This window comes from Xenopus tropicalis, chromosome 7 (assembly GCF_000004195.4).
Source record: "Xenopus tropicalis strain Nigerian chromosome 7, UCB_Xtro_10.0, whole genome shotgun sequence".
In the NCBI taxonomy this organism is placed as follows: domain Eukaryota; kingdom Metazoa; phylum Chordata; class Amphibia; order Anura; family Pipidae; genus Xenopus; species Xenopus tropicalis.
In genome coordinates this window covers 125,130,240-125,150,591 of record NC_030683.2, presented here as the reverse complement: position 1 = coordinate 125,150,591, position 20,352 = coordinate 125,130,240, and the positions used below count along the sequence as shown (strand labels likewise).

At 35.3% G+C, this 20,352-nt stretch overlaps 1 protein-coding gene and 1 long non-coding RNA gene across 51 annotated transcripts in view; both read right to left on the bottom strand.

Moving 5' to 3' along the window:
• Window positions 1-20,352, bottom strand: part of LOC108645188 (putative GPI-anchored protein pfl2) — a 232,587-nt gene that overhangs the window by 114,755 nt on the left and 97,480 nt on the right. For 48 of the 50 annotated variants that reach the window (XM_031905270.1, XM_031905271.1, XM_031905268.1 and 45 more), the window contains 4 exons: window positions 15,575-15,628; window positions 15,303-15,356; window positions 14,343-14,396; window positions 12,480-12,533 (listed from right to left, as the gene is read on the bottom strand). In XM_031905270.1, coding sequence (XP_031761130.1) covers window positions 12,480-12,533; window positions 14,343-14,396; window positions 15,303-15,356; window positions 15,575-15,628 — 216 coding nt within the window. The remainder of the gene's footprint in view (window positions 1-12,479; window positions 12,534-14,342; window positions 14,397-15,302; window positions 15,357-15,574; window positions 15,629-20,352) is intronic. The other 2 variants (XM_031905248.1, XM_031905266.1) reach the window with 2 other exon arrangements.
• On the bottom strand, window positions 9,416-10,467 carry LOC116412028. The gene is made up of 3 exons (XR_004223481.1): window positions 10,229-10,467; window positions 9,829-9,867; window positions 9,416-9,450 (listed from the first exon to the last, which is right to left on the bottom strand). It is a non-coding gene; the product is annotated as an uncharacterized LOC116412028 (long non-coding RNA).

The window sequence follows — 20,352 nt, the reverse complement described above, 5'->3', positions numbered from 1 at the left end:
CCCATAGTTTCCTCTATAGAAATTACAGTAGGAGATGGATTGTCAACTGTATATTGATCCATGTGATGTTAAGTTTAAAAAAGAAAATTATATATAAATATCTGTTGAAATGTTTTACAGGTAGCAAGTACTGAGTCCCCTTCCTCAATAAAATTGGGTGATAAACATGTAAGAAAGATAGAAATAGATATACAGGTATAGGACCCATTATCCAGAATTTTCAGGACCAAGGGTATTCCGGATAAGGGGTCTTTCCGTAATTTGGAACTCAATACCTTAAGTCTACTAGAAAATCAATAAAACATTAATTAAACCCAATAGGATTGTTTTGCATCCAATAAGGATTAATTATATCTTAGTTGGAATCAATTACAAGTTCTGTTTTATTTCTACATAGAAAAAGGAAATCAGTTTTAAAATTTTGAATTATTTGATTAAAATGGAGTCTATGGGAGACGGGCATTCTGTAATTCGGAGCTTTCTGGATAACGGGTTTCCGGATAAGGGGTCCCATACCTGTACTTTACAAAGACATAGGAATTATAAAAAAAATATAAATATAAGGTTATTACCAGTGCCAGATGTCCCAGTTGCTGCTTGAGTTGCTGAGCATAAAAAAAAAAAAAACAATACATAGATTACACAAGGATATACCTAATTAAAAATATAAAATGAATGTATTGAAAGAGTGGAGTGTTCCTTGAGGTGTCCCAGCTAAAAAGATGTTTTTTAGTTTGTCAATTTATATCACTGGAGCAGTGAGTATTGATCAAAAAAGAAAAATATATTGAATAATATTGAACAAGGACATTTTATAAAGAAACAATTAAAATGTTTTAAGAGAATTATTGTAGCTTTGTATTTTGGCAAATGTAAAATGTACAACTTCAAACACTCACTGGGGGAAAAAACTTGAATTGAAAAAATACTAACATTGATAAATAATCCCCTTAAGGACTGATTTATTAAAATTCAAGTTGGCAATTTTTTCATAATTTGAGAAAAAGCACCGCAAAAACAAACAAGAATAGACAATATAAAAAATATTCTTCAGACCCCAAACTCAGTATTTATTACAGTAAAACCAGCAAGAAGTCACCAGAAAAAGCCCTGCAAATAAGTTAGCGAGTTTGTATAAACGTCAACATTTGAGATTTTTAGCCATATTGAAAATGAATATGAAAATGTTATTCTTCCAGAAGTGAATTTTTTTTTAATATTTATTGTACAATTGTGCAAAATCTACAACTTGATTTGCATCCCAGATATTTTCTTATTTGAGCCTAGAAATCAGGGCAGTAAATCCTGTGAGCTTTAGGGTTCTGATGCTCTGACATGTTTGTGGCTAATCTGTAGGGATTCCCCACAGTATCTTATTCCTAATTTTCCTATTTTCACTTCATATATTGCTCAGGTACAAAGAAGATGAAATATAACTATAAGGTTATTACCAGTGCTGGATGTCCCAGCTGTTGATGTAGCGCTTGTCACTGGAGCAGTGAGTGCTGAACAAAAAAATAATAATAATAAAAAAAATATATATATATAACTATATATAAATACCTATATTGCACAAGGACATTTGTAAAGAAAATGTATTAAAAGTGCTAAATGTTCTTTGAGTTGCACCTAAAGGGAATTATTGTATAATAATCCTCTTAAGGGCAGATTTATCAAATTTTTTCATATGTTGAGATAAAGCAAGCAAAAAAAACCCCCAAAACACAATAATAGACGATAAAAAAAATTTCTTTAGACCCCCAAAGTCAGTACTTATTGCAGTAAAACAAAAAAAAAGTCACCAGAAGAAACTGTGCAAGTTAAAGCTAGCGAGTCAACTATTTTCAGCCATATTGAAAATGAACATGAAAATGTTGTTCTCAGCTTTTTTTCTTATTATTTACTGTACAATTTTCTAAAATCTACTGCTTTCTAGTGATGGGCATGGAGTCACAGCAAATTTCCATGTTTTGCCTTTGGCAGATTTTTTCACTTAATGGGCAAGACAAAAAAAATCAACGCTTGTCATTTTCACCATTTTGCAACATTTTTTTGAGTATTTTTAAGGATTTGCAAATATTTTGCCGAAGCTAAATGGGACAGATTTGCTCATCACTAGACCTTGCAAACACAACATATCATTGCACAAATGCACACTGTTCCTCTTTGCAGACACTAATGATTTGCTGCCTTTGAGCCCAGATACTCAGGGAATCAGGGAAATAAATCTTGTGAGCTTTAGGGTTCTGATGATTTGACATGTTTGTAGCTAATCTGTAGGGATTCCCCACAGTATCTTATTCCTAATTTTCCCATTTTCACTTCATATATTGCTCAAGTACAAAGAAGATGAAATATAACTATAAGGTTATTACCAGTGTCGGATGTCCCAGCTGTTGATGTAGCGCTTGTCACTGGAGCAGTGAGTGCTGAAAAAAAAGAAAAATATAATTACATATATTGCACAAGGACATATGTACAGAAACAATTAAAATGTCTAAAAAATGTGAAGCACCTAAAGGGAATTATTGTATCTTTTTAACTTGTATCTGTCTATGGAAAATTCAAAATGTCCAACTTTAAGCGCTATCTGGGCCAAAAAGCTTGAATTAAGGAAAAAAATGACTAACATTGATAAATAATCCTCTTAAGGGCTGATTTTCATAATTCAAGAAAAAACAAGCAAAAAAACCCAATAAAAAAATATTCTTCAGACCCACAAAGTCAGTACTTATTGCAGTAAAATGAAAAAAGGCACCAAAAGAAACTGTGCAAGTTAAAGCTAGTGAGTTTGTATAAAAGTCAGCTATTGAGATTTTCAGCCATATTGAACATGAACATGTTGCTCTCAGCTTTTTTTTCTTATTATTTACCATACAATTTTACTACTGCTCTCTAGTGATGGGCGAAATTATTCACCAGGCATGGATTCACAGCGAATTTCCATGTTTTGCCTTTGGAGGATTTTTTCACTTAAGGAGCAAGACACAAGACAAGATATTGTCGCCTGTATAAAAAAAAAACATTGGCGCACATAAAAAAAACACAATTATTTTGATGCTCGTTATTCGCTGTTTCACAAAATTTTTGTGAATATTTTTAAGGATTTGCTAATTTTTTGCTGAAGCTAAATGGGACAGCATTGCTCATCACTAGACCTTGCACAACTGTCACTTTCATTTCACTGCAACAAAGCACCATAGTCTTCTTTGTAGACACCGATGATTTGCAGCCTTTTGAGTCCAGATATTTTCTTATTTCAGCCTAGAAATCAGGGCAGTAAATCCTGTGAGCTTTAGGGTTCTGATGCTCTGACAGGCTTGTGGCTAATCTGTAGGGATTCCCCCACAGCATCTTATTCCTAATTTTCCTACTTTCACTTCATATTTTGCTCAAGTACAAAGAAGATGAAATATAACTATAAGGTTATTACCAGCGCAATCTTTTACTTTTTCAATATTTATTCTGCAATTCTCTAAAATCTATTACTTGATTCGCAGCTGTTTGAGAGATATTGTCTTACTTCAACTTTAGGGTTTTGATAGTGTGACATGCTCATGGCTAATCTGTAGGGATTCCCCCACAGTATCTTATTCCTAATTTTCCTATTTTTACTTCATATATTGCTCAAGTACAAAGAAGATGAAATATAACTATAAGGTTATTACCAGTGCCGGATGTCCCAGCTGTTGATGTAGCGCTTGTCACTGGAGCAGTGAGTGTTGAACAAAAAAGAAAAATATAATTATATATATTGCACAAGGACATATGTAAACAAATGATTAAAATGTATTAAAAAAGCTAAATGTTCCTTGAGTTGCACCTAAAGGGAATTATTGTATCTTTTTAACTTGTATCTGTCTATGGAAAATTTAAAATGTCTTTAATCTGGGCCAAAAAGCTTGAATTGAGAAAAAAATACTAACATTGAGAAATAATCCTCTTAATGGCTGATTTATCAAAATTCAAGTTGGCAATTTTTCACAATCCGAGAAAAAGTACGGCAAAAAAACAAGAATAGACAATAAAAAAATATTCTTTAGATGCCTTAAGTCAGTATTTAATTACAGTAAAACTAGAAAAAACTCTGCAACTAAAAGCTAGCAAGTTTGTATAAAAGGCAACATTTGAGATTTTTAGCCACATTGAAAAGGACCATGAAAAGGTTATTCTCCCTGAAGTGCAAATTTATTGTATAATTTTGCAAAATCTACTACTTCATTTGTAACCATTTGAGCCCAGATGTTTTCTTATTTCAGCCTAGAAATCAGGGAAGTAAATCTTGTGAGGTTTAGGGTTCTGATGATCTTATTCCTAATTTTTCTACTTTCACTTTATATATTGCTCAAGTACAAAGAAAATGAAGTAAATATAAGGGGGGCGGAGCTAACTGCCGAACGAGATTGAAGCAGGGTGAAAGAGCTCCTGAGCAGTGAACTCTGAACGGGACCCAGAACCTACATATACCAATGGGAAAACACAATAAACAGAAAGAACAAGGGGGAGAGGAGGGTAGGAAACACAAACCTTCTGAATCCCAACCACTTCTAAAGCAATTCTTCGTGTTGGCAGAATCGGAACAGGCATCACAAGGAGCCAAGATGGTGCCGCATCCCACTAAATGCTCTGCAATGGAGTCAGATAACCAATCGGTGGGTTCAGAACTGTCTACTTTATCATACCTAAAATCACTCCCGACTAAATCTGACATGTGGGATATGCTGGCACAAATACAAAGTACAGTAAAGGAAGAAGTAGCAGGCATAAAATCTGAGATTGCCGCATTAAACTTACGAGTCACAGACATTGAACATAGAAACGATTCTGTAGAAAATGTAATAGAAGCGTTGACACAAGTGAACGCCCACCATGTTAAGGTGATAAACAGTTTGCAACGCAGACTAGATGATAATAGATAATAGAGGGAGACGGAACAATCTCCGCATTAGAGGCCTACCCGAACTGCCAGAAGGGAGCAACCTGCAAGACTCTATAACAGAACTTTTTTAACAAATACTTAACCTAACCTCCACCCACACGATAGAAATGGAGAGAGTACAAAGAGCCCTCAAGCCTAGAGGTCTCCCTACAGACAACCCAAGGTATGTGATATGCTGCCTGACACGGTTTAAAATAAAAGAAGAGATATTAGCTAAAGCAAGGAAACAACAACCACAATTCTGCAAAGCTTGTGGTATAGAAGAACCAGATACTAGATACTACCAATCGCCACAAATTCCAGATCTGCCAAAGAAAGACTCATGGTTGGTGGTCACAACACCTAAAAACAAGAGGAAAAACCTGAGACAAACGCCGTAAAAAATACTGACTCCAATATGTAAACTTTAAATCTTATACAAGATATCAAGCGATGCTCCTATTGATAAGTATGACAGAAGTTAGAATATATATGGTTCTGGTAAAAGGTATCACAATTTTAGTGGTTTAATTTGTTGTAACACCTATGACTTTCTTTCAATCGACACAGCCCCCCCCCCCCCCCCCCAGGGGTACCAACAGGTCTATCCTGACGAATATTAGTCCTATAGAGGTCCCAATCTATATAACCCCATATGTTTGGAAAACAGTACTAATAATAACTTACTATTCAACTGTATTTGGAAAGTTCTGATGTATATAGTTTTTGCCCCATGGAAACTGGTCTATTTTACTGAAAGAGTTAATACAACTGTTTTAATAATGCAAGTGTTCCAAATCACCACTTAACTCAAAACTATACTTACCTTCAATATGTCTAATGTAATTAATATATGTTCACTTAATGCCAATGGGTTAAACCTGCCAGAGAAAAGAAGTAAAATTATTAGAGAAATGTCTAGAAATAAAGGGGACATTGTTATGCTACAAGAAACATATTTTAAAAGTTCTAATTTATTTCTTCAGAAACTTAGAGATTACCCCACATGGTATTATAGCAATCATCCTCTAAACAAGGTCAAAGGATTGGCAATAGGCCTACATAAATCCCTAGACTTCTAACTATTGGAAAAAATACGAGATATAGAAGGAAGGTATGTAGTTGTTAGGAATACTATGTCAAACTAAATGCACACTAGCGTGAGTATATCTACCAAATACCAACCAAACAGGATATCTAATTAAATTCTTAAATAAGATAGAACATCCGATCATAGATAATCCTAAGGGACATACGTATGTGCCCCACTCAGCCCTCAATAAGGTTAAAAAGAAAATTTGTGAATGTCAATTAGTTGACACCTGGAGATTTATGCACAACTCAGAGAGACTACACATTCTATTCTGCTGCAAAGAATGTGTACTCGAGAATATACTATATCTTTATATCTCAATTTCACTTAGACATGGTGAAATCTGCAAAAATACATAATATTTTATGGTCCGTCCATGCAATGACCCAACTCCAGATATGCCTGGCTAAAAGACCATTAACAGCCTGGAGATGGAGGCTAAATGACACACTCCTAGATGACCATGATTGTATGAAAGAAATAGAACAATCTATCTCTGATTACAAAGAAGGGTTAAAAAAATGACATAAAATCCCCACTGACTAGATGGTTAGCCCTTAAGTGTGTAATAAGAGGGATATTAATAAAACATGGTACTCGAATTAAAAGGGAAAGATCCAAATGGACAAATGTTCTTATAGAAAAAATTCACAACCTAGAAATTAAACATAAACAAAACCAAAATGAGGATATCCTTAAACCATTAACTGAAGCCAGACTGGAGTTACATACATATGTTAATGCTCGGACTAAATATTTTCTCTCCAGACTGAGACATGGAAATAAATCAGGGAAAATACTCGCAAGAGCCTTAAGGGTCAAGCAAACAAGCAAACTCCCGAGGACATATTCACATGGCACCACAAAAGATAGAGGAAACATTTAAAACATATTACGAGAAACTATATAACTTACACCAATCAGAAAATCACAATAGGAGGGCAAAAGACGAATCAACACAAAAATATCTAGAGAAAAACATCCCTCCAATTATCCCCAAAGAAAAAGCAAAATTGCTAGAAGAACCAATAAGCCTAGGAGAAATAGGTGATGCTATAAAATCACTAAAACTAAACAAAGCTCCAGGCCCAGATGGCTATACGGCTAAATTCTATAAACAATGCACAACATAAGTCATCCCCTTTTTGGGCCCACTATTTAACACTCTGGCAGTCGACACCCCTCCTAATAAAGAATTTCTGTTAGCTCATATGTCGATCATCCCGAAACAGGAAAGACCACACCATATGTAACAATTACAGGCCAATTTTGCTCCTTAACTTAGACCTAAAGTTATAGGCTAAAACCTCTACTGCAACAGGTAATACACCGAGATCAAGTGGGATTTGTACTAGGAAGAGAGGCCAAAGAAAATACTAACAAGGTAATTGATTGGATCTGGAGCCACAAACTAAAAAAGCCCTCCATATTACTTTCAACAGATGCAGAAAATGCCTTTGATCGAATTGATTGGGGGTTCTTAAGTAGAGCATTGAAAGCAATAGGTGTCCCAAAACTCTTTCGATCCAAAATAATGGCATTATACATGGTACCCTCTGCACAAATAAGGGCAAATGGGCTCCTATCTGACCCACTTGACATTAGAAATGGAACTAGACAAGGGTGCCCTCTATCCCCGCTTTTATACGTGATTTGCATGGAATTTCTCTTGATAGGAATTCGCAATAAGCCAGATATCCAAGGCCTTATAATAGAGGAAAATGAGTATAAAGCAGCTGCATTTAGAGATGACCTCCTATTAATCCTGACAAACCCAATAATATCACTACCTAATGTACTAAAAGAACTAAACCTATACGGCTTATGCTCAAACTACAAGATAAACATGGACAAGTCTGAAGCCCTACCTATAATTATGCCCTCCCCATTACTAGCCAATTTACAAGACAGCTTTAAGTTTAAATGGCAAGATACGGCCATTACATACTTGGGAATACAAATTACCCCTGACCCAAAACAATTATTTGGGAAAAACTACCCACCATTACTGACAGAAGTAAAAAGCCTACTTACATCTTGGGCAATGAAAAGAATAACCTGGACAGGGAAAATCAATACCATAACAATGTCGATATTACCAAAATTGTTTAGCACTTTACCTATTCCCATTAGTAAAAGTTACTTTAAAGAAGTGAATTCAGCTCTAGACTTATACATATGGAATAAAGGAAGAAACAGGATTAACAGAGAAACATTATACAGACCAAAACTAAGAGGGGGTTTAGGAATGCCAGATTTAGAAACATATTACCAATCCAGTATTTTAGCAAAGATCTTATAATATACTAAACAAACTTCCAAAGTCCAATGGAAAATATTAGAAAATGCATGGCTAAAAGGAAGGCTGGGTTCAGTAATATGGATCAAAAAACATAACCTCCATCCTGAAAAGAAATCACATATTTTGATACAAAACTGTATAGAAATATGGCATAAGCTTAATGACAAACTTAATCTAGCACCATACCCATCATCTCTAATTCCCTTGATAAACATTGAAGAATTCCCACCTGGTTGTATAGACGGAGGTTATTCGATGGCCTTTGGACTCTCCTATCCAATTATTAGACACTTCATTCCGACAAAAGGAGATCCAATACCCAAAGCAATAAAAAAATGAAGAACAATGGGTACAAAGAGAAATGGAGAATTAAGCAAGTCAACAACTTTATACAGTTATTGAAAATAGACAGAAAAATGAATAAAGAACTAACCAGCTTTGAAAAAATATGCTCGCTAGAAGTCGACATCAGGCATACCCTAGCACTATTCTATAAAATAATACGTGATTGTAAATATACAAATCTACCTCAATGTTCTAAATCTTGGGAAAGAGAATTAGGGACCACATTCTCAGAGGAAAACTGGGAAAAAATATTTTGTATAACTGCTAAGTGCTCTATAAGCAATAGATTCCAAGAATACTCGTATAAACTCTTAACAAGATGGTATAGGACACCAGCTCTACTCTATAAATTTAAAACAATGACGTCAGACACGTGCTGGAGATGTAAGGCGGGAACAGGCAACTTAACACATATCTGGTACACCTGTCCCAAAATTACTGGTCCCAAGTAAGAGAAAAATGTACAATAATAATAAAAGAACAAATATCTTTAGAAATACAAGCACTAATTCTCTTTCACAAGTATGAGCCAAAGGAATACACCAAAAAATACTTACTACTCCAATTACTAATAGCAGCTAAAGCCTTAATCCCTATGAACTGGAAGAAAAAGCAACCTCCAACAATTGAGGGATGGTTTCAATTAATAAATGAAATATGCCTGATGGAAGACTTAACCTCATCATTACATAATACATACCTGGATTTCGCAGCTGTATGGTTACTGTGGAAAGAGTTTATTGGCAAAGAAACAGGTGGGAGAGTCCAAGAACCCATAGGCTGACAAGAGACCTAAAGAGATAAGGAAAAAAAAGGGTAAAAAAAGTGAGCACTTACCTATAAACATAACAAGCAGTAGGTAAAAACGTGAAAAAGAAATAAAACACAACTCAAAAAAAAATAAAAAACATAGACACTACGCAAAGGTCTTAAATCAAATGAAAAAGAGCAATACTTTGGTTTTTGTTTGTATTTTATTCTATTCTTTATTCTTTCCTTCCTTTATATATGTTTAATACTTTAGTATTTTGATGTGTATAATGATGAATGATGACACTAATGACCAACTGTAAATGCATATGCTTTATTTGAAAAGAAATTGTATACACTTTGTACCACGAAATAAAACCTTGAATACAAAAAAAAGAAAAGTAAATTTAAGGTTATTACCAGTGCAGGATGTCCCAGCTGTTGATGTAGCGCTTGTCACTGGAGCAGTGATTGTTGAACAAAAAAGAAAAATATAAATACATATAGGACATATGTAAATAAACAATTATAATGTATTAACCCGTTAAGTGCCACAGATCATAGAATCTATGTTCTGTGGATAAAAGGACTGAAGTTCCACAGACTCTAGATCTACGGTCTGCTGCACTTCTGGGTTTGGGACCGTAAGAGCGGCTGTTACAGCCGCTCCTTCATTCCCCAGTCCCTAGACATTGAGGTGGGGAATGAGTGGCCCCTGGGGCGTGATCACTCAGGGGCCCCATAGGAAAAGGTAGGCAGGTAGTTACTACATGCCTGTCTTTTTCTGTTCTCCTGCCTCCCCCCCAGCATGTCCACTCACCGGATCCTGCAAAGAAGAGGCTTGTCCAGTTCCTGGGTCCCTCCTGTGTCCCTCCTGCGATCTTCAGCCTGCTTGTCCTCAGGTTATTTTCACTTACACACACATAAATTTTGGGGCATTTCACACATTCACAGCACTCACATTGACTTTCACATGCATGCACACAACACACATTTTGCCGAGTGTACCCACACTTGTTTTTTTTATAACATCGTTTTTTTTTGCCTGGAAAAAAATGTTTTATTGCCATTGCGGATAGCGTATTCACTAACCGCACTGCACAATACCTTTAGTATATTATGTTGGTGCTTTTATTACATTTTCTTTGACTTTGGTGCATTTTTAGTTATTTTATTGCATTTTCAGTTATGCAAAGTTGTTGTTTGCTTGATTTTGTCCATAACCTAATTTGCCTAAGCCAAGATACTCAAGATACTGTGATTCTGACTGCAGATTACACTAGGTGGAAAAAAAACCTTGATTTTGGTTGTTTTTTAGGATTTTAGCGATTTTATTGCATTTTGCTTTGTTCTTTGTTACTCGTCTTCGCTAATGGAAATTTAGTCTGCTATATATTGATTTGGGTGCCTCTGTACACCATATAGTTGGTTAATGTATACATATACGGCATGAAACTGTTCAGTAGACCCCGACCTGAAAATTCATATGCATTTTGTTAATCTGGTTAACTCCGTATGCCACATAGTTTGGTAAATATATGCATACTGGGCATCAAAATGTTTAGTAGACCCATGGAATTCATATTTATAATGATTTATGTTCATATGTTATGAAATGTGGGGTACATAATGGTGCAAAATGCAAGCTTTGTAATGATTTGCAGAAATTTCATAAAAACTTATGTTTAGCATAGCTTTGTAGTTTGGTAGTTTGCAGTAGAAAGATGTATTTACCCTTTTTTCATTTGTCAGAATGTGTACTTTCGGAAAATGTATTGTTTTTCTTTGGTCTCTGTACTTTTAGGGGGGTCGAATGGCACGCTACACATGCCGGGAGCTTATATTGCAACGCATGCACTTTGTATGCACTTTCTATGTACTAACTTCCATTTGGGGTCTCTAAATGCCAGATACATCAGTGATCCTATGCACAATGGGCATCAAAGTGTTCAGTCGATGCTTGGCTTTCATATTTAAGATGTGTTTTCTTGGTACCAAATGTTATGTGGGAGATAAGGTGCTTGAAAGTGGAAGGTTTGATGCTATTTTCATGTATTTCATCACATCCACCAATTTTTGGAAAGCATTGCAACTCTGTAGTTTGGAGTAGAAAGAAATGAGTGCCCATATTGAATTCACCTGAATGTGTACTTTCCGAAAATATATGGTTTTGTAGGGTTTATGTATTTATTTGTGTTTTTACCCCACAAAAATGCAGTAAATGTGTAGAATTATCAGTAGCTAAAGAGATCTCTATGGTAATTTCTATGCACTAACTTCCTTTTAGGGTCTCTAAATTTCAGATACATTGGTGATCCTATGCACAATGGGCATCAAACTGTTCAGTGGACCCTTGGCTTTCATATTTAAGATGTTTTTTTTCTTGGTACCTAATGTTATGTGAGAGATATGATACTTAATTGATGCTTAATTATGTTGGGTTGAAAACCCCAACATACTGTTCTTCGACTTTAGCTTATTCTTCCGCTTCTTCCGCTTCTTCTTATTCTTAGCACCCCCATTTTTATTAACACCAGGGTCACTAGGGGACTGCATTTTTAGGTTTTAAAAAGTGGGTGGAGTCACCCACAGCCAATCAGACTTCACGTATTGAATTTTATTGGTTTAAATTTTAATTGCTGCCGTTCTTTAACTATTAATCCTAGGGTAGACTCTAGGTAGAAAAAGTGGGCGGAGCCACCAACCACTAATCACAATTCACCTATTGACTTTTATTGGTTTAAATTTTAATTTCTGCCGTTCTTTAACTATTAATCCTAGGGTCCCTAAACTTCACAGAATTAGTCACTGGGTAACTGCAGTTCCAGGTTAGAAAAAGGGGGTAGAGCCACCAACCGCCAATCAGATGTCATTGACTTCTTCAATATTTATTGCACAGTTTTCTAAAATCTACTACTTGATTTGTAGTTGTTTTGAGCCCAGATATTTTTTTAATTCAGCTTTAGGGTTTTGATATACTTCCCCACAGTATCTTATTCCCAGCTTCCTAATTTTCACTTTATATATTGCTCAAGTACAAAGAAGATGAAATATAACTATAAGGTTATTACCAGTGCCGGATGTCCCAGCTGTTGATGTATCGTTTGTCACTGGAGCAGTGAGTGCTGAACAAAAAAGAAAAATATAATTACATATATTGCACAAGGACATATGTAAATTAACAATTAGAATATATTAAAAGTGCTAAATGTTCCTTGAGTTGCATGTAAAGAGAATTATTGTATCTTTTTAACTTGTATCTGTCTTTAGAAAATTTACAATGTACAACTTTAAGTTCTATCTGGGTCAAAAAAATTGAATTAATGAAAACAAAATACTAATATTGATAAATAATCCTTTTAATGGCTGATTTATAAAAATTCAAGTTGGTAATTCTTTTTCAAAATTTGAGAAAAAATACGGCAAAAATATATAAACAAAAATATTTTACAAACCCCCAGCAAATTCAGTATTTATTACAGTAAAATCAGCAAAAAGTCACCAGAAAACACTCTGCAAGTAAAAGCTAGTAAGTTTGTATAAAAGCCAGCATTTGAGTACTGATGAGCAAATTTTTTTGTCAGGCATGGATTTACATTGAATTTTGCCATGGTCAGATTTTTTGCAAAATGGGCACAAAAATTTGATGCACAATTTTTTTTTGACATGAACAACAATTTTTTTTGTGCGTCATGTTTCACATTTTGCAAATTTTTCGCCATATGTTGAATTTTTGTGAATTTTTCGGCGAAGCTAATTGGGACAGATTTGCTCATTTCTGCATTTGAGATTTTTAGCCATATTGAAAATGAACATCAAAATGTTATTCTCCCTGAAGTGCAATTTTTTTTACTCGTTAAATATTTATTGCACAATTTTCTAAAATCTACTACTTGATTTGTAGTCGTTTGAGCCCGGATATTTTTTCAAAAGAAGATGAAATATAACTATAAGGTTATTACCAGTGCTGGATGTCCCAGCTGTTGATGTAGCGCTTGTCACTGGAGCAGTGAGTGCTGAACAAAAAAGAAAAATATAATTATATATATTGCACAAGGACATATGTAAATTAACAATTAGAATATATTAAAAGTGCTAAATGTTCCTTGAATTGCATGTAAAGAGAATTATTGTATCTTTTTAACTTGTATCTGTCTGAAAATTTACAATGTACAACTTTAAGTTCTATCTGGGTCAAAAAAATTGAATTAATGAAAACAAAATACTAATATTGATAAATAATCCTTTTAATGGCTGATTTATAAAAATTCAACTTGGAAATTTTTTCACAATTCGAGAAAAAGTACGGCAAAAAAATTTATACAAAAATATTCTGCAAACCCCACAACAAATTCAGTATTTATTACAGTAAAATCAGCAAAAAGTCACCAGAAAAAACTCTACAAGTAAAAGCTAGTAAGTTTGTATAAAAGGCATGGATTTACATTGAATTTTGTTATGGGCAGATTTTTTCGCGAAATGGGCACAAAAATTTGATGCACAAATTTTTTTTCACACAAGCAACTATTTTTTTTATGCCTCAATGTTCTGCGTTTTGGAAATTTTTCTCCATATGTTTAACTTTTTCAAAGTTTTGGAAATTTTTCGGTGAAGCTAAACAGGATAGATTCGCTCATCTCTACATTTGAGATTTTTAGCCATATTGAAGATGAACATGAAAATGTTATTCTCCCTGAAGTGCAATTTTTTTACTTCTTCAATATTTATTGCACAATTTTCTAAAATCTGCTACTTGATTTGCAGTCGTTTGAGTCAAGATATTGTTTCACTTCAACTTTAGGGTTTTGATAGTGTGACATGCTCATGGCTAATCTGTAGGGATTCCCCACAGTATCTTATTCCTAATTTTCCCTTTTTTACTTCATATATTGCTCAGGTACAAAGAAGATGAAATATAACTATAAGGTTATTACCAGTGCTGGATGTCCCAGCTGTTGATGTAGCGCTTGTCACTGGAGCAGTGAGTGCTGAATAAAAAAGAAAAATATAATTATATATATTGCACAAGGACATATGTAAATTAATATTTAGAATATATTAAAAGTGCTAAATGTTCCTTGAGTTGCACCTAAAGAGAATTATTGTATCTTTTTAACTTGTATCTTTAGGAAATTTACCATGTACAACTTTAAGTTCTATCTGGGTCAAAAAATGTAATTAATAAAAACAAAATACTAATATTGATAAATAATCCTATTAAGTGCTGATTTATCAAAATTCAAGTTGGAAATTTTTTCACAATTCCAGAAAAAGTACGGCCAAATAATTTATACAAAAAATATTCTGCAAACCCCCAACAAATTCAGTTTTTATTACAGTAAAATCAGCAAAAAGTCACCAGAAAAAACTCTGCTAGTAAAAGCTAGTAAGTTTGTATAAAAGTCAGCATTTCAGTACTGATAATCAAAATTTTTCAGCAGGCATGGATTTACGTTGAATTTTGCCATGGGTAGATTTTTTGCAAAATGGGCACAAAAAATTGATGCACAAAATTTTTTTTGACACGAGCAACAACTTTTTCCATGCGTAATGTTTTTCAACATATGTTGAATTTTTCGGCGAAGCTAAATGGGACAGATTCGCTCATATCTACATTTGAGATTTTTAGCCATATTGAAAATGAACATGAAAATGTTATTCTCCCTGAAGTGCAATTTTGTTACTCCTTCAGCATTTATTGCACAAGTTTCTAAAATCCACTAATTGATTTGTAGTCGTTTGAGCCCAGATATTTTTTTACTTCAACTTTAGGGTTTTGATAGTGTGACATGCTCATGGCTAATCTGTAGGGATTTCCCACAGTATCTTATTCCTAATTTTCCCATTTTCACTTTATATATCGCTCAAGTATAAAATAAATATAAGGTTATTACCAGTGCCAGATGTCCCCGCTGTTGGTGTACCGCTTGTCACTGGAGCAGTGAGTGCTGAACAAAAAGAAAAATATATATATAAATATACATATATTGCACAAGGACATATGTAAAGAAAAAATTAATATGTCTAAAAAGTGCTAAACGTTCCTTGAGTTGCATCTAAAGAGAATTATTGTATCTTTTTAATCCTCTTTAGGGCTGATTTTTCACATGATTTTTTCATATTTCTCAAGTATAAAGAAAATGCAAAACAAATAAAAGGTTATTACCAGTGCCCGATGCCCCCACTGTTGATGAACCACTTGTCACTGGAGTGGTCAGTGCTGAACAATAAAAAAAAAACTATAAATACATATATTACAGAAGGACTTACGTAAAGAAAAAATTAAAATGTCTTAAAAGTGTTAAACATTCCTTGAGTTGCACCTTAAGAGAATATTGTATCTTTTTAATCCTCTTAAGGGCTGATTTATCAAAATTCAAATTGGCAATTTTTTTCACAATTCGAGAAAAAGTACGGCCAAATGACCCCCCCCCAAGATTCTACTATTTAAAAAATATTCTTCAGACCCCCAAATAGTCAGTATTTATTATAGTAAACCCAGCAAAAAGTCACCAGAAAAATCCTACAAGTAAAAGAGAGTTTGTGTAACATGTGTCACCATTTGAGAATATCAGACACATTGAAACTGTTATTATCCCTAAAGTGCAATTTTTTAATTTATTTTCACAATTTTGCTAAATCTACTACTTGATTTGCAGCTGTTTGAGCCCAGATATTTTCTTATTTAAGCCTAGAAGTCACAGAAGTAAATCCTGTGAGCTTTAGGGTTCTGATGATCTGACATGATCTAATCCAGTGCTGTCCAACTGGCGGCCCCCCTCTGTGTGGCCCCCCACCTGTCTGGCTGCTTTGATGGCTTACTCTTGTGAAAGCTTTAAATGGTATCAGTACTGAGATTAACTGCCCCCCCCTGCATGGTTCTTACCTCAGATTCAGGCTGTAATCAGGCTGTATTGTTTAAATATGTAATCCCCTGTGTTGTTCACACCTTTTATTCTCTGCATTGTTCACCCCCTGCAGTGTTCACACCTCAGGCTCAGGCTGTAATCACCCATATTGTTCCCCTGTTCACACCTCAGGAGCAGTAGAAACCCACAAATAATCCCTGCACACTACAAAAAGAACATATACTAAGGTGGTACTGCAATTAAAAAGTTTTTTAATATATAGTTATTGTGCAGACTGTAGGAGCATTGCCAGCATTGTGTCACTGTATGCTGCCTGTGTGTGCCATACACACAGGCAGGGTAGGGCAAGCAGAGTATGGCACACACAGGCAGGGTAGGGAAAGCAGAGTATGGCACACAGGCAGAGTAGGGCAGGCAGAGTATGGCACATGGGTGTGGTTTCAAGTGGGTGCAGTTTCAAAAAGGGGAGTGGTCAAAACTGGCTTCCATTATCGGCCCTCCACCACGTAGGTCGGAAAAATTCCGGCCCTCGGTACCACAGAAGTTGGACAGCACTGATCTAATCTGTAGGGATTATCCCCAGTATTTTATTCTTAATTTTCCCATTTCCCTTTATATATTGCTCAAGTACAAAGAAAATAAAAGATCAATATAAGGTTATTACCAGTGCCGGATGTCCCAGCTGTTGATGTATAAATACATAAATTGCATAAGAACATATGTAAAGAAGCGATTAAAATGTATGAAAAGTGTTAAATGTTCCATGAGTTGTCCAACCTAAACAGAGTTATTTTAGCTTTTAATTTTTACAATTTATATAAATAATTGTTGTTTAATGTTTGTAAATTATTTGAGTTTCTCATTGGCAAATTGCTACCTGGGTCACTAATCCCAGCAACCAGAAATGTATTCTCATTTATAGAATGTCTCCTTTTTTTTTGCTTGTTCTACTGAGGCCATCTTTCATTCTGACTGTCAAGCCATTAGCACATTGTAATAAAAGGTGCCTTACCGGCACAGCGGGGATGCCCGCCGCGCCGTCTGCTCCCTGCGCGCGCACTTCCACATTTTAAAGGCGCATGCGCGTTGACGTCATGACGTCAGCGCGCAAAGGCGCGAAATTCAAGCTATTTAAAGGGCCATTTACATTAGACTCATTGCCCGTGATAGGTTTATTCCTGGTGCCTGAATTTGTGCTTAAAGCTTTTGTTTGTTCCTGTTTTTGACCCTGCCTGGCTTTGATGATTCTGATTATCTATATCCTGATCCGTGCCTGTCCTTGACTACCGTTTTGCCTCATCCTTCTGATTGATTATCCGGTTTTGACCCATTTGCCTGCCTGACGATCCTAGTTATCTGCCCGCCTCGACTCAGCCTGTCTGACCTATCTGTACCGTGACCATTGGCCTTAAGACTTTCTACAGTCGTGCCCCATTGCTAGCCAGAACTCCTGCTCTGCACCTCTCGTATAAGTCCAGGTGGCATCCGAGTAGCTGAGGGCTCCTCCCAAAGCCAAAGGTGGTCACGCTACTGGTGAAGCACGAGCCGAGACCAGGGTGCTTGGCACTTGTTCTGGTATTGGGTGCCGACCGTGACACACATTTAGCCATTGCTTCGGTATAAAGGCATTAAAATCATCTTAGCTACTTTAACGAAGACTTTAGTATTTACTGCATAATCGTCAGTTTTAATCACAAAATCTTGTTTAAATAACATAACTGCAAGGAAGAAACTAAGGGGCCTAGTTACTAATATTCAGATTTTGTTAGTTTTTCTTAGCTAGTTTTTTGCACAAAAAAAACATGGATTATACTATTTTCTTTAATCCACAAAGAATTTGTGATTTTTACCCCCAAAACCGTGTCAATTAAAAGCTGCTGATTTCATGTAAAATACAATAGGTGCTGAACTAAGCAAACTGTAATGATCTTTCTTTGCTCTGTGGTTTTCGTTTATTGGCAACACTTGAAAATTCTAATGGAAATGATTTTGTGGTACGAGGATTCTTTTCATGCATTTCTCATGATTTGACAACGGTTAAATTTAAACGTTTTCTGCAATTCAAATTTTTTTTGCACTTTTTTAACTCCCACATTCAAATTAAGGTTTAAAAAAAACTCAAATGTTGGATGTTTATTTATTCATATTAAGTGCAAAAATATCTGAAAACTCAAATGTAAAACTTTGGCATCTGAAAACTTGAGTTCATATAGAAATCAATGGGAGAATTTTTCAATTCAAGCTTTTCAAGTGTTTTGTATTCGTTCCAGAATTTGCAGACCCTTTGCTAATGATAGGTAGAGTATATATTCTATACATTCAATATTTTTTTTTAAGGTATAATTTGATCAAGTTTTATACTTGAACTTTTTAATGAGCGACTATTCGAGTGTGGAAATTTTTTTCGTAAAAATCTTTGTGTGCTTGCAAATGAACAAAAATAGAAACCTCTAAAATCATAAAGCAAAGAAAGATCATTACAATTCGCCTAGTTCAGCTCCCATTGACCTCTTCACAAAATTTTCATTTTATTTTTTTTGCACAAAAAAACAAGATTCATGGAATCAAATGAAACCTGAACATTAGTAAATGGTCTGCATAAATAAAATAGCATCTAAGATAAAAAGTTGCTTGAGGTTTTTGAGCCCTTGCATTTTTTTTTCTACCTTGAATTTTGTATATACTCGAGTTTGGGGATGTTCTTTTTGGGGATGTTCTTTTTTCCCATAAAAACAATCAACGCACCAGAGGTCACCCCTTTAGATTAGAGGAAAGGAGTTTCCATTTGAAGCAGCGTAGGTGGTTTTTCACGGTGAGGGCAGTGAGGTTATGGAATGCCCTTCCTAGTGATGGGGTAATGGCAGATTCTGTTAATGCCTTTAAGAGGGGCCTGGATGAGTTCTTGATCAATCAGAATATCCAAGGCTATTGTGATACTAATATCTACAGTTAGTACTAGTGGTTGTATTTATAGTTTATGTATGTGAGTGTATAGATTGGTAGGTGTGGGTTAGGTGTGCTGGGTTTACTTGGATGGGTTGAACTTGATGGACACAGGTCTTTTTTCAACCCTATGTAACTATGTAACTAACTATATTGTTTATAAGCCGATCCGAATATAAGCCTGGGTACCTAATTTTACCTAAGAAAACCGGAAAAACTTATTGACTCGAGTATAAGCCTACGGTGTCACCAGTAGGGCTGGTATGAGCAAGCCAGCACATGAAGCATAAGAAGTACAACAGGATAATCTTGTTACACATATTGCTTGAGAACTGATAAAACAATAAGCTAGAGAATAGAAATGTTGAGAATAAACTGAAGGGTACCGTATATATACCTGTATACACCAGCAACAAACACCAGTTTGCTGTTTGTAAAGGGTGGCCCTGCCCTTGACGAGACAATACATAAATAGCCCCCTTTATGTGTAGCTTTCAGCTAGGCATTAAGGGCAATTTTGCAATTCTCAAACAATTTGCACTGATAAAGGTGTAGCACAAACATACCCAATAGTAACTCATCATAATTTGATTAAAAGCATAAAAGCCTTGAGGGAAGCACTTATACCTTATTAACAGGGATTATCACCCATAGGCTTGGTCCACACCTCCAAATGGGTCATATATAGTGATATGCACTTGCTGTAACTTGTACAGCTTCACTCCGATGCTCAGTCGGCTCACCGCTGCGGGTTGAAGCTTGGCTCATTGTTGCTTGTGCCCCCCCATTGTGTGCATGCGCATGGAAGTGCATGAGCGCTTGCGTACGTGCACATTCCGGGGGGGGTGCAAGATGAATGCCGGATTGTGCTTTGGATATTACCTGACTCGAGTATAAGCCAAGGTTTCCTTTTTCAGCATGTTTTCGCTGCTGAAAAACTCGGCTTATACTCGAGTATATACGGTAAATAGGCTTACTGTTATGTAATGAAATATGCAGATTAACATATTATGTAAATATTTATGTCAAAATCATGTCTAATATTGGGGCAGATTTCTCAAGGTGTGAAATTAGAGCCACAGTAAAATTTCTCCACTTTCTATTTCTATTCATCCCTTTGAGTTGTATTGTG